The sequence below is a fragment of the Lentinus tigrinus genome (assembly GCF_003813185.1).
Source record: "Lentinus tigrinus ALCF2SS1-7 unplaced genomic scaffold L226scaffold_29, whole genome shotgun sequence".
Taxonomy (NCBI): domain Eukaryota; kingdom Fungi; phylum Basidiomycota; class Agaricomycetes; order Polyporales; family Polyporaceae; genus Lentinus; species Lentinus tigrinus.
In genome coordinates, this window is record NW_027137938.1 from 342,290 (window position 1) to 366,620 (window position 24,331).

General features: G+C 56.7%; 14 protein-coding genes and 1 non-coding gene across 15 annotated transcripts; 8 read left to right on the forward strand and 7 right to left on the reverse strand.

Annotated features, from left to right (window-relative positions):
• Positions 1–53: 53 nt before the first annotated feature.
• On the forward strand, positions 54–135 carry L226DRAFT_t215. Its single transcript has one exon. It is a non-coding gene; the product is annotated as a tRNA-Ser (tRNA).
• Positions 136–647: 512 nt separating this feature from the next.
• On the forward strand, positions 648–2,259 carry L226DRAFT_468698 (uncharacterized protein; the record flags this gene model as incomplete). Its single annotated transcript, XM_067676154.1, has 2 exons — positions 648–1,832; positions 1,894–2,259. 2 exons carry the CDS (start codon positions 648–650, stop codon positions 2,257–2,259), a joined length of 1,551 nt encoding a protein of 516 aa, XP_067532097.1.
• Positions 2,260–2,516: 257 nt separating this feature from the next.
• On the reverse strand, positions 2,517–3,183 carry L226DRAFT_573994 (uncharacterized protein; the record flags this gene model as incomplete). The annotated part of the gene is made up of 2 exons (XM_067684959.1): positions 2,517–2,647; positions 2,703–3,183. 2 exons carry the CDS (start codon positions 3,181–3,183, stop codon positions 2,517–2,519), a joined length of 612 nt encoding a protein of 203 aa, XP_067532098.1.
• A 611-nt stretch (positions 3,184–3,794) lies between these two features.
• On the forward strand, positions 3,795–4,202 carry L226DRAFT_177194 (uncharacterized protein). The gene has a single exon (XM_067672683.1). The coding sequence runs from the start codon at positions 3,920–3,922 to the stop codon at positions 4,166–4,168; it is 249 nt and encodes an 82-aa protein (XP_067532099.1). The 5' UTR covers positions 3,795–3,919; the 3' UTR covers positions 4,169–4,202.
• A 230-nt stretch (positions 4,203–4,432) lies between these two features.
• On the reverse strand, positions 4,433–5,139 carry L226DRAFT_177214 (uncharacterized protein). Its single transcript, XM_067672684.1, has one exon. It carries the CDS (start codon positions 4,955–4,957, stop codon positions 4,598–4,600), a length of 360 nt encoding a protein of 119 aa, XP_067532100.1. The 5' UTR covers positions 4,958–5,139; the 3' UTR covers positions 4,433–4,597.
• On the reverse strand, positions 5,082–5,874 carry L226DRAFT_547368 (G-protein gamma subunit; the record flags this gene model as incomplete). The annotated part of the gene is made up of 3 exons (XM_067682490.1): positions 5,082–5,165; positions 5,653–5,689; positions 5,750–5,874. 3 exons carry the CDS (start codon positions 5,872–5,874, stop codon positions 5,082–5,084), a joined length of 246 nt encoding a protein of 81 aa, XP_067532101.1.
• Positions 5,875–6,179: 305 nt separating this feature from the next.
• Positions 6,180–7,431, forward strand: L226DRAFT_615532 (uncharacterized protein; the record flags this gene model as incomplete). Its single annotated transcript, XM_067686789.1, has 5 exons — positions 6,180–6,269; positions 6,326–6,665; positions 6,732–7,062; positions 7,118–7,211; positions 7,283–7,431. The coding sequence occupies exons 1-5, from the start codon at positions 6,194–6,196 to the stop codon at positions 7,429–7,431; spliced, it is 990 nt and encodes a 329-aa protein (XP_067532102.1). The 5' UTR covers positions 6,180–6,193.
• A 466-nt stretch (positions 7,432–7,897) lies between these two features.
• L226DRAFT_589719 (N-benzyl-3-pyrrolidinol dehydrogenase) lies at positions 7,898–9,597 on the reverse strand (the record flags this gene model as incomplete). The annotated part of the gene is made up of 7 exons (XM_067685606.1): positions 9,143–9,597; positions 8,818–9,076; positions 8,499–8,751; positions 8,369–8,442; positions 8,235–8,298; positions 8,090–8,151; positions 7,898–8,023 (listed from the first exon to the last, which is right to left on the reverse strand). The coding sequence occupies exons 1-7, from the start codon at positions 9,367–9,369 to the stop codon at positions 7,898–7,900; spliced, it is 1,065 nt and encodes a 354-aa protein (XP_067532103.1). The 5' UTR covers positions 9,370–9,597.
• A 511-nt stretch (positions 9,598–10,108) lies between these two features.
• L226DRAFT_615534 (uncharacterized protein) lies at positions 10,109–10,990 on the reverse strand. The gene is made up of 2 exons (XM_067686790.1): positions 10,503–10,990; positions 10,109–10,447 (listed from the first exon to the last, which is right to left on the reverse strand). Exons 1-2 carry the CDS (start codon positions 10,981–10,983, stop codon positions 10,344–10,346), a joined length of 585 nt encoding a protein of 194 aa, XP_067532104.1. The 5' UTR covers positions 10,984–10,990; the 3' UTR covers positions 10,109–10,343.
• A 1,547-nt stretch (positions 10,991–12,537) lies between these two features.
• Positions 12,538–14,370, forward strand: L226DRAFT_615535 (uncharacterized protein). Its single transcript, XM_067686791.1, has 8 exons — positions 12,538–13,021; positions 13,114–13,122; positions 13,191–13,244; positions 13,296–13,442; positions 13,504–13,581; positions 13,649–13,737; positions 13,798–14,157; positions 14,224–14,370. Exons 1-8 carry the CDS (start codon positions 12,542–12,544, stop codon positions 14,309–14,311), a joined length of 1,305 nt encoding a protein of 434 aa, XP_067532105.1. The 5' UTR covers positions 12,538–12,541; the 3' UTR covers positions 14,312–14,370.
• Positions 14,371–14,638: 268 nt separating this feature from the next.
• L226DRAFT_538100 (uncharacterized protein) lies at positions 14,639–16,184 on the forward strand. Its single transcript, XM_067681424.1, has 5 exons — positions 14,639–15,121; positions 15,177–15,410; positions 15,476–15,625; positions 15,683–15,903; positions 15,964–16,184. Exons 1-5 carry the CDS (start codon positions 14,678–14,680, stop codon positions 16,034–16,036), a joined length of 1,122 nt encoding a protein of 373 aa, XP_067532106.1. The 5' UTR covers positions 14,639–14,677; the 3' UTR covers positions 16,037–16,184.
• Positions 16,185–18,253: 2,069 nt separating this feature from the next.
• Positions 18,254–19,317, reverse strand: L226DRAFT_177283 (uncharacterized protein). Its single transcript, XM_067672685.1, has 3 exons — positions 19,300–19,317; positions 18,942–19,165; positions 18,254–18,721 (listed from the first exon to the last, which is right to left on the reverse strand). Exons 2-3 carry the CDS (start codon positions 19,061–19,063, stop codon positions 18,424–18,426), a joined length of 420 nt encoding a protein of 139 aa, XP_067532107.1. The 5' UTR covers positions 19,064–19,165; positions 19,300–19,317; the 3' UTR covers positions 18,254–18,423.
• Positions 19,318–19,707: 390 nt separating this feature from the next.
• L226DRAFT_573999 (G-protein gamma subunit) lies at positions 19,708–20,124 on the reverse strand (the record flags this gene model as incomplete). Its single annotated transcript, XM_067684960.1, has 3 exons — positions 19,708–19,797; positions 19,839–19,914; positions 20,000–20,124. The coding sequence occupies 3 exons, from the start codon at positions 20,122–20,124 to the stop codon at positions 19,708–19,710; spliced, it is 291 nt and encodes a 96-aa protein (XP_067532108.1).
• Positions 20,125–21,774: 1,650 nt separating this feature from the next.
• Positions 21,775–22,137, forward strand: L226DRAFT_429864 (uncharacterized protein; the record flags this gene model as incomplete). The annotated part of the gene is made up of 1 exon (XM_067674687.1): positions 21,775–22,137. A coding segment is annotated over one exon (363 nt), but the record flags the coding sequence as incomplete, so codon positions are not given.
• Positions 22,138–22,281: 144 nt separating this feature from the next.
• On the forward strand, positions 22,282–23,071 carry L226DRAFT_446915 (CENP-B protein; the record flags this gene model as incomplete). The annotated part of the gene is made up of 2 exons (XM_067674901.1): positions 22,282–22,523; positions 22,573–23,071. Coding segments are annotated over 2 exons (741 nt in total), but the record flags the coding sequence as incomplete, so codon positions are not given.
• Positions 23,072–24,331: the final 1,260 nt, after the last annotated feature.

The window sequence follows — 24,331 nt, forward strand, 5'->3', positions numbered from 1 at the left end:
AAGATAAACGAGGCATTAATGAACAGGTTAATGCTCAAAGGGAACTCTGTCACGGCGCTATAGCCAAGTGGTTACGGCGACAGATTAGAAATCTGTTCTCCTTTGGAGGCGCAGGTTCGAATCCTGCTGGCGTCGAATGATATTTTTTGCTCTCTCTTGAACATGGATGTTTTTTTGCCATAAACTTAATGGACGGCGTACTTGGTAGCATACTTGGCTGCAGGCGTACCTGTATTCAGTGCGCGTGTTGTTGTTCCACAAGTACAAATAGGTTCCCTGATTTTTTTTTGGTTCTCCGCTCGCGGTCACGTGAGCAATTTACACGCATCAGCTGCCTCGCGTCACCTTTCCCAGCGAACCACTTGCCAACCACCACCACTTTTCCCCTCACAATCGAGCCTCACACCACATTCGTCTAGTCCTTGGTTCCAGCAATTCAAACCAGCATGACCTCGCCTGTGGTAGAGTGGCAATGGAATGAGGGTTTCGTCGGTACGGATATTCAGATGGTAACTCAGGTAAGTGGTGGTTGGCCCTCTATGTCACGTACGTTCAGCTCAACGGGTCAGGACACTTATGAGGGATTAATTGCCTCTGGCTCCGCCATACGGCTAAACACACTCAACTTCGATGTGCAATCACACATCATGTCCTTCCTTCCCCCTGCTGACTTGTCTGCATTGATGAGGACGTGCCAGCAGTTCGTGGATATTGCATTGCTGCCTCTGTGCGCATGTTCCAAGACACCGCTCAAGACGGCAGAACAGATCCTCTCGTTTCTTCGTTTCCTACGTCTTGACAGACCTTCCACCTCGCGTGCGTCGTTCATAAAGGAGCTCAACTTCCGCTTGGAAGAGTATCGTGCACCACTGAGCAAGGCAAGTTACTTCAACCTCCACGACGCTGATCCGGCAACCTGCTATGCCGTTCCCGAGACCCATACATTCATGGACGAACAACTCCTCCGCGCCACTCGCAACGGCGCCCTTGAAGCTTTCCTATCCATCCTCCAGCACTGCACCAACATTCAACGCATCCAAGTTGACAAATGGTTCGAGGACGTGCCCATGGCACCATTGTATCGCGCCATTGCCGCACTGTCGAAGTTGGAAGATCTTCGTATGCCCATGCTGCCCCGGTCACAATGGGGAACGGACGTGCATCTTGCGCAACTACCTCTACGCAAGCTCGTGCTCCGCCCAGGAAGATGGTTCGAAATACCAGAGATGCTCACTGCTCTCCAGCCACTCGCCGAGACCCTGAATGAGTTGGACGTTCCCGTGTGCCAGTGGGTGGCGCCGGGTATGGCGTTCCCGCACGTCCGCAAGCTGGGCATCGAGTTCCCAGCGTCGAAGGACGTGGTCAACGCTCTGGTGCGCACCTTCCCCCACCTTACGCACCTGTTCTTGCGCGGCACTCGCAACTTTCACTTGTGCCATACGCACTCGTCCCGTCAAGACGAAGACCGACTCCGGGAGTATTCACAGTACCAGTGGCACTCCCTGACCGGTTCATGGCCGCCACTCATTACCGTTGGGGCCGAAACTCCGTGCGCTCTCTATACCCTTGGGCTCCCGTTCCACGTCTCCCGCATGTCGGTCACATCGTCCGCTGGAGACCCTGCGGGAGATATGCTGTCAACCATACTCACCGATGCGCACCCCACCTGTCTCGAGATGCGTGTCACGCAGGTCCACTACAAGTACGAACCACGGCCGCCCCGGTTCAGCGGGCTCGAACCTGGTGACGCCACAGCGTCGCTTCAACGTTTCGTCTTGACAATGGAAGGCGACGGCATTCCAGACTACGCCAAAGTCTCTGTCCTACTCATCGTACGTCGTTCTGTTCACATATCCGCTGGAAAGACTTCGTACCGACTGACATCTGGTCTAGGACGAACTACAGCGAAGCCTAGCCAGTCTCTCAGTGACGCACGTCCTGCTCAAGTACTCGATCGACCATTTCCGCGCATCACGCCACTACACGCGCAAGGTCGTCCGCACCATATGCGCCGAAGCACCCACCCGCGCTACCGCCCTGGCCCAAGCCGTGCCGTCGCTCCGCTGGATCGGGGTGTACGTCCGCGTGAAAGCGGGCCCGACATGGTTGTACTGCTGGGAGGTCAGCCGTCTGACCGAGCGTGCTCAGGGCTTCGTGCTGAGTCCGCCTCCGTCGGTGAGGTTGAAGGAGATGGGCGAGGATGAGGGCTGGGACGTCCTCGCCGCGGAGGAGATGGATGAGTTGGCTCGTGCTGATTGATCCCCATGCCTGGCGCAGGTCTTCATATTGTAGTAGTGCTTCTAATGTCTGCGTGCACTATCGCTGTTGACTACTATGCATGCATATCTTTGTCTTTCGGGTTGCTGCTCAGAACCGAGCGCGCGTTCAAGCTCGCGGGGTTGATCATGATGAGATTAGGGTTGCTCAATGCTGCTGGACGCTGGATACTGGACGCGTTCAGCGTATTTTGAGATGAGGAAGAGGGTGTTCGTGAAGGACAGTCATGACAACCGACCCTATGCAGCTGAAGCAGAGTCAGATCGCTCATTGCTCTTGCTAGCTTCTTCAACAGCTCGCTTCTTCGGCTCAAATTGACGCCACCACTTCCTCATGTGGTCCAAGAGTGCCTGCGGTACCCAGACTGGATCTACAAATGTGCCAAAATCAAACACTCGTACACGTGAACACAGGATAATACGCACAAGCAGAGCCCTTGGGCCACTCAATACGACACCTCCTTGTGTTCTTGCGCATCTCCTCGCTGATCCCCTTTCTGCTCAGGAATGCATCGAACGTGGCCCATTCTTCTGGTGAGATACGCTCGGTAGGTTTCGTCACCGAGGTTCCCGGAACGACGGCGTGAACCCATACGATGAGGGGTTTGCCCGTGTCAGGGTCACGGGCACGAAGCAACGTCTGCTTGGCATCGCTCTGGATCAAGTACATAGAAGAGCATCGCCGCCAGAGGGTTGTCTGGGTGATCCTCGAGCAGTTCGCGTGGACATATCGCTTCCGCGAGGGGATGGAGTTAGTCCACCGGGAAGGCACAACACAACCAAGAGCGTATGCGACGACGTAAGATGGGAGGACTTCGCCGCTCTCAGTGACGAGGCCAGCTGTCCAGTGCTTCATACTCGCAGGAGGGTATTTGGGCGCGGAGGCGGGCTCGGTGAAGTAGGGCATGATGGTGGTCGCGGTTCAAGCTTCAAACTTTCAAGGCCCCGCGACTCGGAGACTCGCTTCGGGGACCCCGGCCCCGCTCGCGCTCGCAGCAACGATCTCCCCATAAACTCTGACCGAGCTCCGTCTCTCGATCGACCACCCCGCGAGCATGGACGGTCCGTGCCTCCCGGCGTGCGCAAGCTGCACCTCACCCTGAACGACCAGCAGTTCCCAGCGCACGCCCTCGCGACGCTCGCGCGTGCGTTCCCGCGCCTGACGCACCTCACGTTCGGGTGCGCAGCTGGCTGCTCGCGCCGAACGAGCCCGTCGGGACGCTGCGGCGGGACGAGAACCGCGCGTGGGCGAGACGAACGTGCTCCTCGGCGCGTTTCGGGGGTACGCAGTTCAAATCCATGATACGGGGAGGGACGCCGAGGCCGAGGCGGAGACGGCGGCGTGGGTGCGGCTGATGCTGCCTGCGGCGTTGGCGGACACGCGCCCGACGCATCTCGACGTGGCGGCGACGTGGCGGCGGATGCTCTTATCTTGGGGCTATCATGCAGTCGACGTTGTGAACGAGATGGAGACGTTGAGTGTGCCGAGGGCGTGCGCTGGGGCGGCGGGGGCGTCCGTTACGCACTTGATCGTCGACGTGCCTGTTCCGGAGATGCTGCAGAACAGAGTATTGGTGAGCCTTTGTTTGTTGCGTCGTTGAACAGGGTTTGCTGACGGGGGCTGTGTGGGATTAGGTCGAGCTATGCGATATTCTGCGCGCCCTGCCGTGCACCCATCTATGCGTGCGTGTCCCCGTCCAGCTGATAGAGGACGCACGGGGACCACAGTACTGTGCAAGTCTGCTATCCCAAGTCAAGGAGCGATTGGAGGACTACGCCACGTTGGTCGCGCAGGCGAGCCCGACGTTGGGGATTGTCGCCTTCCACCTAGGTGTCACTTTGCGAGCATGGAGCATCTCGCGTCCAGGTGGGTGGGGGTGGTGCACAGTTGAAGGAAATGCACGAACTGGGTGCCTGGGCGATGGTAGCTGGAGAGAAGCTATACGGGCATCAGACTGACTTCTCGCGCAGTAAGAAAGACATACCACCTCTCGGCGGGAATCTCTGACTCTGTACTCTGTGTAACTTCAGTATCAACATGCGAACAGGAAAATACGCACCAAGAATAGCAATTTCCGAGAAGTTTTCCGCACTTGAAGTGAGTTGAACACAAAGCAAGCAAGACAGCGCGATATGCAATTCCTGTGCAAGAGAGAATACGGTTACGGTTACGGCTACGGCTACGGGCATTGATATATCCTAAGACACGGAGCGGCACCATGGGGTCGGGGACGCAGATCGGCAAAACGGAGGGAGGGAGGGATCCATAACCAAACATGAATGCGAGGACGAGGGTAAGAAAGGATTCCTGAGACTGGAGACTATGTTATTTCAGACCGCGGTCGAGGTGCGCAACGGCCCCGCTTTCGCGAGCGGGACCGTATGGATAAGGATGGAAAGCTCCGATGCGAAGGTATATACAATGCGGCATATGGTCGAGAAGGGGCTGGTTGGCTGGGTACGCGGGAATGCTGATATGAAAGAGGTAGAATGCGATGCGACGAAACGAGTGGCGGGGTGTACGCTTGAGATATGGCAATAACATTTACGATACTCGTATGTAATTGGGGGGAGGAAGGGGGAGAGCGCACGTCTATGCGGGTACGTGTGGTGGTGTGTACGGGAGCAGACAAAGACAGCAAGAGATATGCGAGAGAGACGAACATGGCTGCGAACCCCATTGGTCCATGTCCGTTTCTCGGCACTGTCTCGCCCTTCGTGATGGTGTCCAAAACCGGTCACGCCGGACGTAGAGTGTGGGACCGGCGACGTTGCGTCGGCGGACGGGTCGCGGGTGTAGTCGCCTTACATGACGAGACACTGGCATCCCTGGTTGGGCATCGCGAAGGGGTCTTCCGCCTTGTTGACGTGGCCCCAGACGGATGGAATCTGCGATGATTGGGTTAGAGAAGCGTTGGTTACGGTTAAGTTTGATGTATTCTCGACAACAGAGGCCGACCCAAGGATGCCCAGGCAAGAAACGACGGTCCAAGTTTCGAGTGGACGGCGATGATTTCAGAGGAAGGATGGGGAGGGTAGGCTGCTTGTCTCCAGCAACGTCACCGATCCGGCAATTCGTTCTTCCAACGATGTGGCGGTGGTGCTGCTGAGACTGGAGCGGACGAGCGAGAGAGCACTCGCAGCCTCCCCTCCATGCTCAGGGGCATGAAATGACGTCTTGCGACTGTGAATAGGTCTCAATGGCAACGAGAACGCACTCGCAGACGCCGAGAGCATAAAACTTTCGCGCAGACAACTGGTCGTGTTGGACGAGCATGAGCTGCAAAGTGCCACCGCGTTGACACTCGTACGCCCTCTCGCAACAGCGACAGGGCCCCCCGGGCCCCGATGCGAAGCCACATAGCAGCGTACTCACCAGATGATCTGGCGTCGACTTGCAGAAGTTGATCAAGCTGTACGACCGTGAAAGTGAGCGACTGCGGGGCAAAGGGGGTATATGCGCGGTGTATTACCTCTTGCTCGCCTCACTGACCCTTATCCGTGGTCGTGCCAAGTCCTCCCTGAGTCGTTGGTTGTGTTCTGAAAGCCGGCGGAGCTTGAGCTCGGACATGGACTGCTTGGGAACGCGGCCGCTCATGCTGGCAACGGAGCGAAGGGAGACACAGTGCCTGGCTGTATGCGGTGGATGGACGCAATACTCTCGAACGAGCACGGGGAGTAGCCGGACTCGCAGAAGAAGACTGGAAGGGAGGAATGGGGGCGGAAGGAAGGAGGAGGGACGAGGGAAAGCGCGGCGGCGGCTCGAGCTCGAGAACGACCAGAAGCCTCCCCCCAGGCGCTTCCATCAGCAGCTCATTTCGCTTCTCCCCGCGCAATCCGTCCTTGCTTGTCTCTTCCCGCCATCATCCCCGCCACCCTCCCCGCCACCGACGTCGCCGTCGACGCCAGCGGCCGCCATGGGCAGATTCACCACCCCCCTCGTCCAGCGCGCGTCCCCCGCCGCATCCAAGCTGCACAAGCCCTCCCGCATCGGTGAGCGTCCGCTATCGCATGTGCACGCACGTCCAGACTCACGCGACGGACCGCAGCCACCCGTTCCGCACAGCATCAGAAGTCTCCCTATATCGCGGCCGCCAGAGCAGCGGGCGTCGCACGAAGCCCCGGCCCCCGGGCGCGGCTGCACTCGACCAACACGAACCGCTTTCTCTCCTCACGCAGCCAGCTCGAGACAATCCACGAGGAGCCCGAGGACGACGACGCCGCCCGCGCATTGGACGACTCGCGTGCTCTCTATAGACACTTTGACACTGGGCCGCATGCACACGAAGATACGCGACCTGGCCCTTCCCGCGGACAGGACCGCGACGATGACGTCGACATGCTAGGCTGGGACGAGGAAACGACCTTAGTGGCGATGCTCCAGGAGAGGTCAGTGGCAGTCGAGAGCGCATATATGCAATGTCCGCGGACGGAACGCTGATATTCCTCCGACAGCGGATCGGAAGAGGACGAGGAGGAGCAGCTCATGGCCATGGTCGAGCAACTCAAGGGTCCGATGGCAGCGCAGGGCAATGCGCTCAAGCAGTACCTCAAAGAGACACTTCTGCCCGCATATAACCGCGTCAAGGCAGCGCATGGCGAGCTGGACGACAAAGGTGCGTCTGCAAGTGACTATATGCGCTATCTATGGCTTGGCACCGACACCCTTGGAGTTGACCTCGCGTACGGCGCTGGCCTGCTCACGTTCGACGAGGTATGCAAGAAGGTCGAGCGGATCGCTCTAAGGGATGAGGACGAGCTCAAGACTGCACGCGCGGAGTCGCAGGTGCGGTTGTCTGGTTCTGCCTCATCCGTCGCTCCGAACTCGGCACCTTGTCTAGCGGAACATTACGAAGACCCTCCAGGACCTCGAGGAAGCGTACGCCCGTCGGAACGAGCTCTGGAAGGCCTTGGACGATGACCTCGAACGCTGTGGTAACTATCGGTCTACGTCTGGTTTCGATCGGCGCGGGCGACCACTCTGATGCTGACGATGTGCATGCAAGCTTCACGGGCAGCAGGTGCTCTTGACGCTCTCTCTACGGACATCGAACAAACCATCGCGATTCTGGACAAGAAGAGCAAGGCCTTGGACAAGGACTCTAGTGCGGCGGCAAATCAGAAGCTGCTCCGAGGTCTGCTGGAAAAGCTGTAACCCCCCGATGTCGTCGTTCTTCCCCATCCGTGCGCTTTGTTGATTCGTTTTCCTGTCGTTGCTTCAATGAATCTTTCGCATGTATACTATGTGTATTAATAACTGAGGAACGCCCTACTTCCGAGTATTGTCTGCTGTCGCGGCTTGGAACTCAGAAGCGTCGAACGCCTGTTCCGCGCCGAGGGACGAAGCGAGTTCGTCTCCGGCTTATGATGCAGATGCATATACCTTGAACAGCGACCACCATCATGCCCTAGGGACATGGACCGTAGGTGAACTTGGTGACTGCGTAACGATAGGTCGGTCTCGGGAGAGACGTGATAGTCTGATCGAAATGCGAAAAGTACATACATAATCTCCAACTCCAAGTCCGTGTCTGTAACTCCAAACGTTCCTTAATTAGCTCGTCAATATGCTCGTCAATATCGCGACTCCTCGTGCTTTGTGAACCTTCAGCGGTCCGCGATCAATCAGTGGCATAGGCAGCGGGGAGCATAACCTTCCTGCCAAGATATTCATTGGCTTTCAACTCGTCGAGGACGTCAACGACCTTGTAGAGCGGTTCAGTAGAGACGACCGGTTTGACGATGCCCTGCGTCACGATTGCGTCCGGATCAGAGCGAGCTTTCAGTGAGTATCGTTGTGATATCGCACGCACCTTCGCCAGGAGGTCGAGGGATGCCTTGCAATCGTCGATGGTCCCATAGAACGTCGTCTTAACTGTTACCCGACGAGACGGGCAATCGCGCTGGCATTTAACCGGCGGCCTCGTTTGCGCTGACAATGGGAATGGGAGAACTCACCGCTGATGCGGTTGTTTATGAAGTCCACGCTGCTGAACGATAGCTCGTCCGACGTTGCTCCGACCTATAGTAGGCATGCCACCGCGTCAGCATCAGTGGTCCACTCCGATTGAAGGCTTCGAGGTTGCGCTTACCAGGACGATCAGACCTCCAAGGCTGTCAGCATCGATCTCGGCCCTCTTCACGGCACTAGCTAGTAGAGAGAACGCTGTGCAATGCTATTAGGTACATAACTCATCACAGTACGATAACAAGATAACTCACACTGCGCGTTTACAACGAAGTCGATCCCGATGTCGACGGCAAGCGGTTCCTTCGCGGTGTCCGCTGTGGCCGCCTGGAGCTCAGCGGCGTCGAACACCCGTTCCGCACCCAGAGACAGAGCCAATTCCCGCGCCTCCGGCTTGAAGTCGCACGCGTACACCGTCGCGCCATAACTCTTCGCGATCTGGAGAGCCTGGTGTCCAAGCCCGCCCACGCCGTAGATGAGGACGCGCTTCTTTGTCCCAGGGCGGAGCTAATGAGTAACACAATGAGATCCTCGCCCTCACATAGTAGCAGTGAAGCGCAAAGAAACACTCACCCCGGCCACATTATGGACCGCGTTGTACGCCGTGATGAGAGAGTCGGCGGACAGACATGCGATCTCTGGGGAAAGACCCTTCGGGACCGGCACGAGCTGATCGGCGTCGACGACCAGGTACTCGGCGTACCCGCCATTTGCGCCTACCCCAATGACGTCCAAGCCTGTGATGGGAGCCTGGGCTTGTTCGGCGCACGGACTGGTGAGGTATACGATGTAGAGCTGGTCCTTGTCGATGCCTGTCACCTCGGAACCCCACCTGACGCGACATAAGCGTGTGTAAGCTGACTCGGACCACAGTAGTCGTAGAGAGAAAGGTACGTACGAGACGGCGTAGCCGGCGTTCTCGTGGCCCAAGATGTAGGTACGGGGGTCGGGAGCGCTGGCAGAGAGGAAGAAGACGTCGGAGTGGCATACGCCTGCTGCGACGACTTTGATCAGGACTTGCTTCGCAGTCGGTGTTGGGATCGGAGTTTCCTGCAGGACGACCCGGTTGTGCCCTGGCACGTAGAACCCGCCGAGCATGGTACCAGTGGGGTTGCTTGTGGCCATCGTATGGAGCTTGAGGGTATTACAGAAGGAGATCGTTGTGTCGGGTGTTGCGGGGCCTTCATGAGCAGCATGTTCGCGCCTTATAAGTCTTGCCTGATTTCACGGGGCGACGCCGCTGTTTGGTCATCAAATCACTATACGTACTTGATACAATGTCCCCGCACGCGAGTAATGACTTGCAAGGGAAGTGATATTTTCCAGGTATTCGGTCACTCTGACAGAGCGACCGCATACAGCGGATTCGCCGGGGTCCGCCCATGGAGATATCATTTGTCTTCGTATGTCGCACATGTGGCATATGGCATACCACCAAGGCGTCAGGGCGGGATCTGCCCTTCGAGCGGCGTACTCCCGACAGTACGGCGATGGTACAGCGCCATGTCAACGGCAGACATAGAAACCAGTCTATATGCTACAAATGCAGTAAGGGCTACGTTACACTTGGAGTGACCCGAGCACTCACCTGAGTGGTTCTCCCAGTGAGTTCGACGTTTGAGCGGCGCCTGGCAAGCCGTGCGCTGTGCAGCGCACTACCGAATCTCCTTGAGGTTCTTGAGCTCGCGCAGCGTATTATAGGCCCACATTCACTCCAGCTACCGACATAAAGGGGGACTATTCACCTATTCACTCGAGGCTGGTGGTTGGTCAACGCACGGAGGCCGCGTCCAGAACAGGTCTTGGATTGTCGCTCGGAAGCTTGTAACGTTGCCTGATAAATGACTTAGTTACAAGCTCAAAAGGACGAGACATGAGAGCTGGATTGGAAGCGGACGAGGAAGAAGTCGTGGTGATGACATAGGAGGTGTGACAAGCTCGAAAGGACCAGATGCAAGCGATGAAGCGGAACTCGAGATAAACTCGTGGTGACGGTGATGAGATGGTCAGGACGGATATCGTACCGACAGGAGACGCAGCTGAAGCAGGCTCAGCCTGACACGGCTTTTGGACTGCTCTCCGTTGCTTTCTCCTCCGACTCAGCTGCCTGTAAGTTCCTCCCGGGCCTTCTGCTTCGCCACCTCATCATGATGCCGCTGTGCCGCTAAGTGACGCAAGATAGCCTCTGGTACCCAGATTGGGTCTGAAAAGGAGCCAATGTCAGATATTGCTACACGTGAACGAAAGACGATACACACAAGCAGCGCCCCGGGGCCACCGCATGACGCAATTGGCCATGCCCTTCAGTATGTCTTTACTGACTCCCCTGCTCAACAAGTAGGCGTCGAACGGGGCCCATTCTTTCGGTCCGATACGCTGGGGAGGAGGCTTATCCAAGGTTCCTGGCACGACGCAGAGAACCCACATCATGAGGGGTTCGTCCGTCTCAGGGTCACAGGTACGGAGAAACGTCTGTGACAGCTGATTTTCGATAAAGTGGAACACCAGCGACGTCAGGGGTTTGTCCGGGTATTTCTCGAGGAGCTCGCTTGAACATATTGCTTGGGCAAGGGGGCGGAGGTAGCCCTCCGGGAAGGCACAACCAAGGGCGTATACGACGACACCGGGTGGTACGGATTCGCCGTCCTCAGTGACGAGATCAGGTGTCCAATGCTTCATACTCTCACGAGGGTACTTGAGCGCGGAGGTGGCTGGGGCGGGCGTATTCGAGGAGGACATGATGATGGTTCCGGTTCAAGTTCAACGTGTATCTTCGCGGTCACGCGCGCATCGGACGCGTTTTGGGACGCGTTTGGCGCTAATATTAGGTACGGCCTCCACCTTCACGTAGTAAGGTGTGCAATTTTGCAGTATTACCGGTGTTGTCATTGTGAGTCCTTTATATGGCGTGCATGCTTGGCCGGTGTGAAAGATTGTCCCCTTTCCGTGCACGGTCGACGGCCGGGGGTGAAAATAAATTATTTGAGGCTGAGCTTCGAGCCTTCGACGGCTGAAAACACTCAGGAGTACGGCTTCACATGGTCCCTCAATCATTGATACACATGATATACGAGGAAAAGTTTCGTTATGGCCACAACAGCAGCGATACGGTCAATGATGTATATAGGAGAAGAATTGGATCACAACGTTTCAAGCAGACCTCGGTGGATCTTCTGTTTCGCCGCACCCGCTACAGTCCCAATCCAAAGCCTTGTTCATCTTGTCTATAATCTCACGACAAGTTCATTGGGCAAATGGCGTATGATGAGGCATCGGCCTCTAGGTGGCGGCTGGCCGTGTATTGACCCTCGGGAGAGCGATCTTCATACATATTCCCACACGGCTCACAATTGCTTCGACGCCGCAGCACCACAAACGTTCACTTTTGCGAAATGTATCACATCTGACCCAGGCTGGTCTCCACCAACGCGCTCCCAGTCCTGATGTTGCCATCTATAACAGGGAGTTGCGCAAGAGGGCAATGGTGGCCAGAGCGTCGTAGATGCGCCCTCTCAGGAACGATGTCGAAGGCCGCATGGTTGCGGAGGAATCAATCACGCTTGAGGCGCAACGGTGGCTGGCCGCTGGCGCGTAGAGAACGATACACATATCATCGATAGAGCCAGTCTGAGTGCAGCGTTGCGTTTGCGGTACATACTCGACCTGTATTAGCACGAAGCGTCAGCGTCGCAGGAAGAAGTAAGGGGGCTAGGAAGACGCACAGATGGTTGTGGAAAGGGGCAGTGGATGAGCCCGCCAGTGACCTTCATGCCCGCATTACCCTCACACACGCGCTAGGTGTGCAAGAGACTCACCCCCCATGAAGGAATAAACCGGTAAAGATGATCAAAGGGAACGGCGGGGACGGTAGATGTGCATTCGAGTCCAAAGACATGGTACGTATCATCATGAAACGAGAATCGATGTGCCTACTTTTCATGCTTCCTCTTGCCTTCCTTGATAGTTCCCGAGCTCCGGAAAACAGTTCTCCTTCTCCTTCGACACAGGCATACCGTTCGGTACCACGATGGGATAGTAGTCGTTGGAGAGCAACTCGAGTTGCTGCATCAAGAACTGCCAGCAAGATTGTCCCAATACGATTGTCCTAGCTCGATCCAAGAGGACAGGGCAAACGAAGCCAGACCGGAGTATGTCGAGGCGAGCGAGCGGCAAGTCGTGGTGGGGAGGGAAGCGCAGTGGCGGGGTGGCAGTGCTGGCGGGATCCGAGCCGCGCTCAGAGTCATGTGCTTCTGTAAGTTGAACTCAAGCCGCCAGCAGTCCTCAAACACTAACCACCATGCCCGTCCCCGCGAAATGCAACCAGTGCAAGGAAGTCTTCCGCACATTGCCAGACTGTGAGGCTCATGCGGCACGAATGGGCCACCAGCCACATCCCGCCTATTTCTGCGAACTGTGTCCCGAGGTATTTACGACGCAGAAACAGAGGTCAGCGCATATGCAACGAGCCTGGCATGGGACGAACCCTCCTCCGCAGGTGGTTGCTCCGGCGCAGCCCCTCGCACCGCCCGTGCAAGGTATCAGCAACATGCGGTACCTCTGCAATAACTGTGCTATCCTCCTAAGCTCCGATGCAGCAAGACTCGAGCATGTGCAACAGACTGGTCATGCCAGCTTCTCTCGATTAACGCCCCTCAATGAGCCACAAGGGGACGCGGTATCACAACTGCAGCTGTCTGCACAGACCCCTGCTGCGGTGGCGTCCAGCTCAAGCAGCAACGAACCCGCCGCTGATGTTGCTGCCGCAGCACACTCTCGTGTAAGTCTTCAACGTCGTCCGGCGCATCACACACTTCCTCATCTCTTCCCTTGCACTATTCCGCCCATTTGAATCTGCATCTTACCGCTCAGTCAAAGGAGGTCAGGCCGTTGTCCCATTGACGTTAGAGCGCCTACTCACTGAAGACTGACCTTCGCGGGCTTTGTAGACATCAACTACACGTATTCAGACACCTGGAACACCCAGCTCTAGTACAATGAAGGCAAGTTTATACATAAATCATGCCAGCACAACCCGCTAACTCACAGTATAGCCTGCGCAGAACGCGTACTGCGATAAGTGCAAACTCTGGTTTGACGACCGCGATGCCCTACAGGAGCACTTCAAGGCCGATCGCTCAACCCATCCTCATTGTGGTTTCTGCGGTCTTGGGTTCCCTTCAATCATCAACTACGCCGCGGTAAGCGCACAATGTGGCGTCAAGTCTGACGATGCAACTCACGATGTTGTACAATGTCCAGCATAAGGCGCGATGTCCGCCTCCGGGAACGTTCCCAAAAGGGACGAATGCTCGAGATACCGCGATTCCATCGCGCGATGTAAGTATTGAGGCTCGCCACCTCAGTGTCGGAAAGCAGCAGCTCATTTTGCTTGATTCTGCCTCAGACCGCCACACCCTCAAATATCTCATACACCGGCCGCTCCTCACAGTCTGTCACAACAAATGGCATTGCTCCTTCATCTACTACACCAGGGTGAGTGAGATGTGGATTATTCCCAGCACAGTCTACTTCTTGACCCTGCGTCACTCACAGTTCAAGATGGTACCCCGACTCCAGCATCCGCTCTCAAGCGGATATCTGGTCTACATCCTCGTGCGGGCCAGCTTCAGCATACGACCGCAGCGAAGACCACGAGCATGCTGCATCTTCAGCAGCATCGTCCTCAGGCTCCCTAGGCGGCCGTTCTTCCGTGACAGAGTCTCACCCGCAGGCTGCAGCATCCGCTTCGATCAAGGACTGGCAGCGCCGAGTGCCTCTCGCTCAGGCCGGCTCGACTGCCGTCAACTCGCCCGCGGACACGCCCCCTCGCTCGTCATTCCATTGCAGATCGTGTCTGAAGGACCCGTGCACCGAGCCCGTCGCGACCGTATGCGGGCACTTATTCTGCCACAGGTACGTCCTTCCGTAGTAATCGGTCTACCGCTGCTGCTGATAGGCCGTTTGCTGCGCGGTTCTCAGCTGTATCCTGCATGAGATCGAGACGAACATGTGCTGTCCGGTCTGCCAGACGGCTTTCCTGATTGAGCTGCACATTGAGAGCGATTGATCGTCTTCCTACGTTTCCTACGCTTTTTTCTAGGCGCGATTCGATTGTATATCCACGCTTCATCTCACATCTTTTGTTCTGTGAGCACCATCCTAGGCGCGTCTTGCTTGCGCCCGCTGTGTCGCATGATACATTGAAGGTAGGTTTGAACACTCACAAACAGATACGTCACAGATTCCAGAGGGCTTGTGCTGCGGTAATACCGTAGTCTACCGCAGGTTCTCAATGGCTTCGACAACACGCAGCACGGTAATAAGACGCCCTCAGGCCCCTTATGTACCAGGTGGTGAGCAAAGGTACGCAGGTTCTCTAAGTCCTCCCCAGTCTCACACTCCCAGTCAGTCGTTCATATCTTCAGCAATCCTCATGGCTATCAAGGTCCGATGCAACCAGTGCAGGCTTGTGCTCTCTGGGAAGAGGCAGGGAAACAAGCACGCTGAGGAGACCGGCCACGTCTGGAAGCCCGGATACCAATGCACACACTGCGGCGCGGCTTACATGAAGCGCAGAGAGTGCCGAGGGCATGCGACATGTTCTTCTGGCCCAGCTCCCTATCCCGCCCCTCTGCTCGCGAAGTTTGCGACTCAGCCTGTGGCTGAGACGAGCGATGCGCGTGCTACGTCTCCGTACTGGAGTTGGGCCACATTCCAGGAACAGATGCAAAGTTCTTTGCACCGTGACCGGAGTGCCACCTCCGCCACATATTCGCCGATGGCCCCGCATTTCTTATCTTCCGGGGTGCCTATCTCGCAGCTAGTCAAATGCTCCCAATGCCACGAGCACTTTCGGGACGCGATTGTACTGCAGAATGTGAGTTGTACATAATCCGTGTATGTTCTGACTCGGTTCTGAGGTCGGGGATAAGCATTTGCAGATTGCGCACAGCGGCTCACACTGTGGGCCGCGCAGTCAGACTTGCTCCACTGACGGCGCTGCACATGAAGGGTGCCATCCATTGGCAGTCGGGGTGCTTACAATTAAAGAAGACGAGGCCGCTGCGCCCTCCGCATTGACATCTTCAGAGGAACCTAGGATTGAATCGGCAGCGATGTGTAAGATGTGCAGCGCCCTGTTCCCAAACAAAGACACACTCGACGAGGTGAGCATAGTCTCGTACCAACTTGACAGTGACGCGACTGGCTGGTACTGAAACGACGTGAATAGCATCTTGCAAGCACCTTCACGTGCCTCAAGTGTGCCATACACCATGCGTCCGAGGAGGAGCTGCAAGAGCACTACCAGCGCGAGTCCAAGCTGCACCCGAAGTGCAAGGATTGCGGGCTCGCTCTTGCCGATTCGCCGACATGGGCGCAAGTGAGTCCTTATTCCGAGTTACCTGGCCCGGACCTGTCGGGGCTGAGTGTTGCATAGCACAGGGCGCAGTGCCCCCCGGATCCCTCCCTGCTGGAGAAAGCAGAGGAAACTTTGACGTCGGCGCATGCCAGGGACGATTACATTGAGGACGCCGCGCACGCACCGGCGGATAGCAAGCAAGGGAAGAGCACAGCGCTATTGTACCCTTGCAGGATGTGCCGCAGTGACCCCTGCCTCGAGCCTGTCTTGACCATATGTGGGCATGTCTTCTGTCGCACGTATGTACCTGCGACTGTTCTCTAGATGAGGAGAGTGGTCGCTGACACGACACCCACTAGATGCATCCTCAAAGAGATGGTGTCAAGCACGTGCTGTCCGGTGTGCCAGAAAACTTTCTTCGTCAGGTTGTGAGGCGGACGCTAGAGAAGCTAGCTCCGCGTACGTACGTCTTTCAAGTGGCTCCATCTTTCCCTGTTCTCGTATCCCAGCATCATCTCGACTCTAACTAGATCGGAACATTCTCATTGTCCATCTCAAATAACTCTGCTCATGTACCGCATATATCTGTACAAGGACATTGCACAATGTATTGTATACTAGGTTCTCTTTCAAGGACCTGGAGGTTAAGGTTAAAGTGCGATAAGATAGCCGCTGGATTGCCGACCGTGACATCATCAGCCACCACTACCACTAGTACTGCCATTGCCAAGGCCGCACACCATCGGGCTCCAGGCTCTTGTAAGCCATGAATATGATCAGAACTACGATGCATGGCCCGTAAAGCGGCGTGGAGACTGCGGATTAACACGATGCGTGAGTGCTAATACCTGCCGTTGTTGTGTACTCGGTCGGCGAAATCTTCCATGCTGTCATTCTCCAGAGAATTGAAACGAGATCCGACGCTCGAAGGACAGCCTGAAAGATGCCTCTAATAAACGGTACGATTGCATACAGTCGCAGCCAGAGTAAGTTCACCAGATGCTATCATGGAATCCGCAGGGCTGACTGTCGGCGCAGCTCGCAGCGAGATCTCCCTCCAATGGCTATCTCCGCGTGAACCCGAGGCGCACCGTGCACGCGATCCTCGTACTCACGGGCCTGGCACTCTCAAGTGATTTGTATTCGTTGACGCCGCTCCTGGGAACCACAATCCAAGCCAAGCACGGCGCATAGGACTGTGCGGACCCGAATGGTGTGCTTGCTGGGACCATGTTGATATGCTCGTCGATGTCATGCATACTATATAACCGGCATAGGGATCGCACCTCGTCGACAAGTCTCATCACGAGCAGGTACGTTCCCTACAGCTGTCTATTACTGGCGCGCTGTTCTTGGTTATCAGCTGACAGATGCTCCTCTCCTCTCTTAGACTGGAGGCCCTTCCTCAGGCCTTCTGCTCAACGTTCATCTGTCCATCAGCCCACAGGTATGCCATACCCATCTGTGCCCCTGCCAGTACATCCGCTTCTCGTGGGTGCACATGATGGGCTCGCTGATCCCGTCCCACGCTCAATGAGCTCATCAGGCATACGTACGACCTGGTGTCGGTGACGCGTTGACGACTCGGACCACGAGGTATAACCCCCAGCGCAGCGGTCAGCCTCGGCGATCCTCCTTCCCTCCACTTCCCTCCCATATCCGACCGCTCCACTGCCTGCTTATCTGTCCTCCTCCCCCCCCGAGTCCGGTGCATCTATCCCGCTATCACTGAGCGGTCTGTCCGCCCGCGCAATGTGCAACGTGCAACTTCCCGCCTCTGTGGATCATCAATCATCACCCTGAGGCCTGCTTCCGGGTTCCCTCCCCTCACACGGTACACCATGCTCGGATCTTCCGCACCGCCTCTTCAAAGCCTCAGTCAGTGCTCGAGCTTCGGAGTCGTGCCATTGCACCCGCGGGCCATCATGCATCACGCATCGACCTTCCTTGTTCCCCGGCCCCAGGGACGAGGAACCCTCTCACCGTAACCTCACGCACGCGTCCATCCATGTTCGATCGCGACGACAAGGGGTGGGAACTGACACCGGCACCGGGCCACCGGCACACGTCCTCGAGTACATACCGTAAAGCATTACGGTAACCAACCTTGAACGCACGTTATGCGCATATCATGCCATAAACACCCCACGCTTCCCCGCACTGCGCGAGTCTAAAAGTTCCAAGTCTCTAACAAACTTGCCATACTTACCTCACCTCACCTCACGCGGCCCGGTCCCGGGAACTCGCGGGCCTCAGCCAGGGGGCACAGGGCTTCCAGACTCCCAGCTTCCTCGACTTCCCACCCCCCCACACACCACATCTTCATATCGCTTACGAACGGTGGCCCCGGGGCTTCGCGTTCACAGGCACCGGACGGGGGCGGTGCACCCTCCCAATTCGCACCAGCTGCAGGTCCCAGGATATGTAACACGCTCAAGCTCAAGGCGCTGTCCGGTCACCTGTGTCAATGCAGCGGACGTGTCGAGCTCTGCGTCACCACCGGGGTCTTGGGAGGATGCAGTGCAGTAATTGTACGGAATGTATTGCACTGCACAGTGCACTGCGTCGTCGTCGTCGTCGTTGTGGTGACTCGTGGGTATGTCAATGGTTGCTTTTGTTCTCGCTACTTATATCGGTCTTCTTGTTCCTTCATTGGGCTCGGAGAATGATCTCTCCGCTGCTTATAAGCTCTGAGTTTCCGCTCGGCGCTGCAGCCGCTGCGGGTGGACGACGGCGCGTCGTCGCTGATTGGCTCAGTCAGCTGCCTGGCGGTCTGCGTGATGCTGACTCCCACTCGCGAGCGTCCGACTCGACTCGTATCAGCGCCGAGGCTCACCTTGCCCGAGGGACCGAGGGACCGAGGTGAGGGAGGAAGGGGAGCGCAACGCTAGAAAACGAGAGAAAGCGAGAGAGAGTGTAGAACATAGCAGTACTAATACGAATACGTGTACTTCTAGCGAGCGAGTTTGGAGACGGTCTCGGACGGTCGGGAGGCTGGAGACTGGACAGTGCAGAGTGGAGAGTAGACGGAGATACGGAGACGGGACGCGCATACATACGTACATACGCGTGACGCGAGCAGTACTAACTAGGGGGCGGGACGCGTTGCAATGTGCGCTGTTTGAGCTAGTGTAAGTACGTGCGAGCAACGGGCCGGGGTACGGGGAGCGGGGCAGCGGAAGCGTTCGAACTCGACGGGTACGATAAGCTAAAGCGATCGAGAATCGAGAATCGAAAGTCGATGATGGTGATGGGGAGGAGTTGGAATTATAGGATAAGGGAGGGGGGCATGATGGGAGACCGAGTCCGCTGTCCAAAGTGCAGAGCGTGCACACACCTCCGCCTGTTCGCATAGCACCTCCCTGCCTTCTTGCCTCCTTCTGCCTGCCTCCACAGTGATGCCTCCACGGCTGTTTTTCCGGCCAGGTCTCGAGCCTCCTTCCTTCCTTCCCTTCCCATCCTTTCCTTTCCTTTCCTACCCCACCACCGCCCACATTCCCAACGCAACACAGCACACCCGCACCGACCGCCGACGCCCAAATTGTCACACGCCGCACCCGGCTTCAGCGTCAAGCCATGCGCACGGGCGCGGCGCGGACCATATGCAGAGGAGGACCCATGAGACCGAGGCGAGGAGAGAGAGACTTGAGCTTGCGTTGTTATGTACGATGAGGCGTTAGACGATGACGACTGACGAATACGTGGTCTCCTTGGGCGCGGGCGTGGGCGGCGAGACGGACACCGAGGAACGCGGACTGTGTGGGGGGACGGACGGGGATAAAACGAGCGATGGTATAAATGGACCACAGACGGTTAACAGAGGTGAATAAACAATCAACGCAAAGAATAGAAGAGACAGAGACAGAAGAACGGGGAAAGAGAAGAAGAAGAAGAAGAAAAGGGTGAACGGAACTGGGAAGAAGAAGACGCGGATACAGCTGGACAGTGATAGACAGAAGTGGGGGGGAGAACGTATGTGCGCACGAGAGAGAGCCTGAAGGGGAGCAGACAGACACAGAAGGAGACGACGGGCCCAAGGACGCTTAAAGGCGGAGCGTGAACGGGAAAGTTGAAGCGACGACGGAGCAGGGGGCGCGGGGCGGTCATTGGATGACACAGCAGCCCTTGCCGGTGCCGCCTTGCGACTGGTACGGGTCGTCTGCGCGTGGTACGGGACCCCATACTGATGGTACCTGCATGTATGGGTGAGCACGAAGACATATAGAGCACATACGCTGGCGGGGGAATGCGGGTGATGGCAGTTGGTACGCACGAGGGGGTCTTTTGTCGTTTTGCAGTACCGGATGAGACTGGGACGCGACGGGTGTTTATGAGTACGACGAATCGATACCCTCGGGGCGCAGGGCCGCTGAGGGCAGAGGGGGGAAGACTCACCTGGCACTGGCCTCGCTGACCCTTATCCGTGGACGGGCAAGGTCTTCCCTCAACCGCTGGTTGTGCTCCGTGAGCCGGCGGAGCTTAAGCTCGGACATGGACTGCTTGTGCGGACGCGAGTTCATGATTCAGGAGTGGACGGAGAGCAGGATGCTGCAGCGGGATGACTGGTGCGACGAGCGCGGAAGGCAGGAGGAAGAGAGAAGGGAGAAAAGGCGGTGACAAAGGCTAGAAAAGCGGGGAGGAAGGGTGTGCTGGTGGGCGGAAGGGGCTGGCGCTGCTTGGCTTAGTGAGGAGCTGTGCGGGCGGGGAGGAGGAGACGGGGAGGACTCACAGCCAGTGGAGGATCAAAGGAGAGATGGCGAAGGCACTGGGCAGAGTCGCACACCCGTCCCACTACCAGAGCGCGCGACCTTCTCATCGGCGCTTACGGCCTCTGATCCCAGCAGGCGCTTTCCGGCAGTTGCCTCCCACCCGACATTCCTCATCTTCTGCCCCCGTCGCCCGTCTGCTCTCGTAGACAGATCTCCAGCTGTCTCTCTTTATCCAGCACTCACGCTGCATTGCCACGCCCGACAGCGACGGGAGCATCGCGCACGACGCGCCCGCCATCCCCGACGCTGAGCCTGCGTCGCCCGGAGCCCGAGTCGTCCCAACTTTTGATCGCGCGGCCACGTGCTAGCGTTGCGATCGTGCCTTCCTAATCCGTGCCTTGCCCCTTCCCTCTGCGCACTCCGCCGGAGAGGAACAGACTTGGCGAGACCGCCCGCAGGCTCTCGCAGACCACCGTCGATCTGTTTTGCCATCGTTGTCCCGCCTTCGAGAGCCCCCCACAGGCACTCCCGACAACCCCTGTACATGTACCCCGCATTTTCCCGCTTTTCGGCGACGCGACGCGCGTACACCCGTGTGAGTCGTTTTTTTTTTCTTTGGAAGGAATATGAGCCGCCATATGGTTAGATGGATGGTGCTGCAGCGTGCTGCATTACAGGCATCGCAAAGCTCAAACATGTCGCAGAGCAACGGAGCTCTGAGTATGTTGGACGGCGGGATCAGCGATTCGCAAGGTCTCGAAAGTCGCTGAAGGTATTTCGCGTTGCTGGACCGTTCGGCTTAGAGTCGGGTATATTCAGGTCGGGCTGGCCGTCGGCTGATACAGTCATCCACCGCTCCTTGAGACACCACCGCTCCTTGAGACAAACGCTTACACCGGTTGGAAATCCTGCTGTAAATTAGCCAAAAAATGCCCAATAGATCGGACATTGTACGCGGCTCACTGAAAAATTGTTCCGGTAGCATTCGGAGACATAGTTGCGCAGTTATTCCGTTATGATATGTCGCAAACTGACCCTCCGGACAAACTTTGTTGATTTGTGCATGGCGATTACAGTGCCTCCCATGCCGGAGAGGTCTAACTTGCATGTAATATGTGTTTAGAGATGTTTCTGATTGTTAGTGGTGCAGTAGAATTCGTTGTCCCAAAGACCGGATTGCCGGGCATTTAGGGACATGGCACGCGTAGCACGTGACCTAATACGCGGTCGCGTCGCGCGTTCAGCTTGGCTTCGATCTTAGCTCTCCTCCTGTCTCTTTCCAATGAAGCGTGACCTCGTCGAAGATATACATGCATTCCCACCAGGGCTCACTGTTCAGGGGAACTTTTGAGCAGTGCTCTGGGCCGGCAACATTGTACTCTTTCTACCCTCAGTCTCATGGTCGGGAAAAGCGACTCCCAAGCCCTACAGCGCCGTAAATACCTTGACCGCCATGCTCAGCTTATGAATACTGCTGTGTCCCTCTACCGGAAAAACTCCGAGCTACCAAAATCTCAACAACAAAGCCTCAGGACTGTTTGTACTGAGGTCTCCACTGCACACCATGACGAGACCGGCGAGTGGATTCCCCTTGACAAGAGTACCCTCCGCCGTCTATCTGCGGATCCGTCCTACCAGACCCTGGGTCAGTTCAATGAGGAGAAGGGTTGGCTGTTGGAGGCTGAGGCAAACCATGTTGTCGAATATGTGATCCAGCTTGCAGACCGGGGCTTCCCACTCAGCCACCGCCGGCTCAAGGAAGTGGTGGATGACCTTCTACAGAAGCGATTAGGACCCGACTTTCCTGGGGTTGGGCAGAACTGGACAGAACGCTTTGTCAGAAAGCATCACACCCGCTTGGGCACATATTGGTCTCGGTCTCTGGAGTCGAAGCGTGGTCGTGCTGTCAATCCGACTACGCACCATGCCTGGTTTGACATTTTGGAGGCTACCATCAGGGAGAATGGGATTGAGCCGGATTGCATTTATGGCTCTGATGAGGTCGGCTTCTCCACCTCTCTGGGACAGAAGGAGCGGGTGATTGGTGGGAAGGGAAAGACAGTCCAGCATCAGGTCCGGGATGGGAATCGCGAAAACATCACAGTCATTCCGACCATCTGTGCGGACGGAACCGCTATTCCACCACTTGTCATCTTCAAGGGAAAGGCGTTCCAGGTGAAATGGTCACAAGATAATCCACTTAATGCCTCGTAAGTGTGTCCAAATCTGTTTATTCCTCTCACTCATAATCTACGACAGGATAGGGTACTCGCAGAAGGGGTGGACGGACGGCGAAATTGGCATTGAGTGGATCAAGCACTTCGACCTACGCACGAAGGCCAAAGCACGCGGTCGGCCACAGCTTCTCCTAGTTGATGGCCACAACTCACATTATACCCTCGCCTTTCTCCTCTATGCAATAGCGGCTCACATACTTGTCCTATGCTATGGGTCACACACAACGCACGTCTACCAGGGACTCGATGTGGTCGTGTTCGGGATACTGAAAACCTTCTGGAGGGAGGAACGTGATCGTTGGGAGCGTGAAGGAAACCGTAAGGTGACAAAAGAAAACTTCATTGTCATCTATAGCCGTGCCTGGATCCGTACGGCGACACCAGAGGTCATCAAGTCTGCCTTTGAGAAGACGGGGGTCTGGCCACTGAATCGCAACCGCATCTCTGCGAAGGCAATGGCGCCGAGCCGGGAAACGTCCTACCGTGGTTCCCTATTGTTCACGCCCCCCTCGCCAGTCCGTGCAATTGCGCAGGCTCTCAGCCAGGCTCGGAGCAGCCAGAAGCGGCGACGCGCAGATAGCACCTCAAGCTCTTGTAGCTCGCATGCGGGAGAGGATGAGAATATCGATCCATTGCTCCGAAAACTTACTCAACATACTCAGGATGCCATATCATCCAGTTCTGTCGCATTCCTCTCTTCATCCTCACCCATCCAATCTACGTCCCGCCTCCCTGACTTCAACCATCCTCCAGTCTCACCCATTCCACCCCTCCAGCTCCTCAAACCGGTGACGGAAAACGAGCGCATCTTGACAGAGCGCTTGAACGCAATGCAGGCGGAGTTGTCATCCCACTGCACAACCATCAATGAGCAGCGTGCGATGATTCTTCTCCAATCCGAGTATGTTGACTCCGTTCGGCATCAGCTGGCGACGTCGGAGCAGATGAAGGCGAAGCCAGCAGGCCGTGGAAGACTGAATGCGGACGGTGATAGGGTAGCTGCGTCTCTGAGGGGAAAATCCCAACAAAAACCACAACAAACCTGTAAGGTTACGAGTTGGCTAGTCGATTCCCGGGTCGAAGCTGGGTGACCGTGGTCGCACGAGTAGGGCCTATCTGCGAAGTCGAGGAAGAGGCAGCGCGAAGCTGCGAAGCCGTGGACGAACTGCGAGGGGAAGGTGTGGGGACACGTCGAGGCGAAGGCTCACGGTCGAGGCGGGGCGTTTCGGAATGGACTCGGAAATGGCGCAATCTGGGGAGCGCGCTTCGGCGTGTCGGGCGAAGCAGTAAGCCGGTGGGGCGTTGGGGAAGCAAACTCGCTCGCGGGAGGGCGCGTCGAAGGAAGAAGGGGACGAGGAAGGGAGTGTATAGGTGGCGGACGAGGGAGGAGAGGGACTAAACTGATGCACTCTCGGTGAGTGGTCGGATTCTCGTGCTCGATAGCACAGGAGCTACTTCGCTCCTAGACTGGCGGTCTTCTCTTCGCTGGTGCGGGATACTTGCTTCGAAACTTGGCGGCGACTCGATAGTCGGGATTAGCGAACTCAGGCCCCTCGTGGGCTACTCTCTTGCGAAGCGAGCGAACTCTTGCTCGGTCGACACTACGGCGAGTCGACTGCTGAACTTACGGCCTCCCAGCGAAGGCGAACCGGCGCCAAAGTCGAGATGGTGATGGAGAGGGGGAGAGATTCTCTGATTAGCGCTGACACAGCGAAGTCATTACAAAGAGTGTTGGGTAAGAAGATAGATAAGTATAGTAGTAGCCTGCTCCCACGACTGGG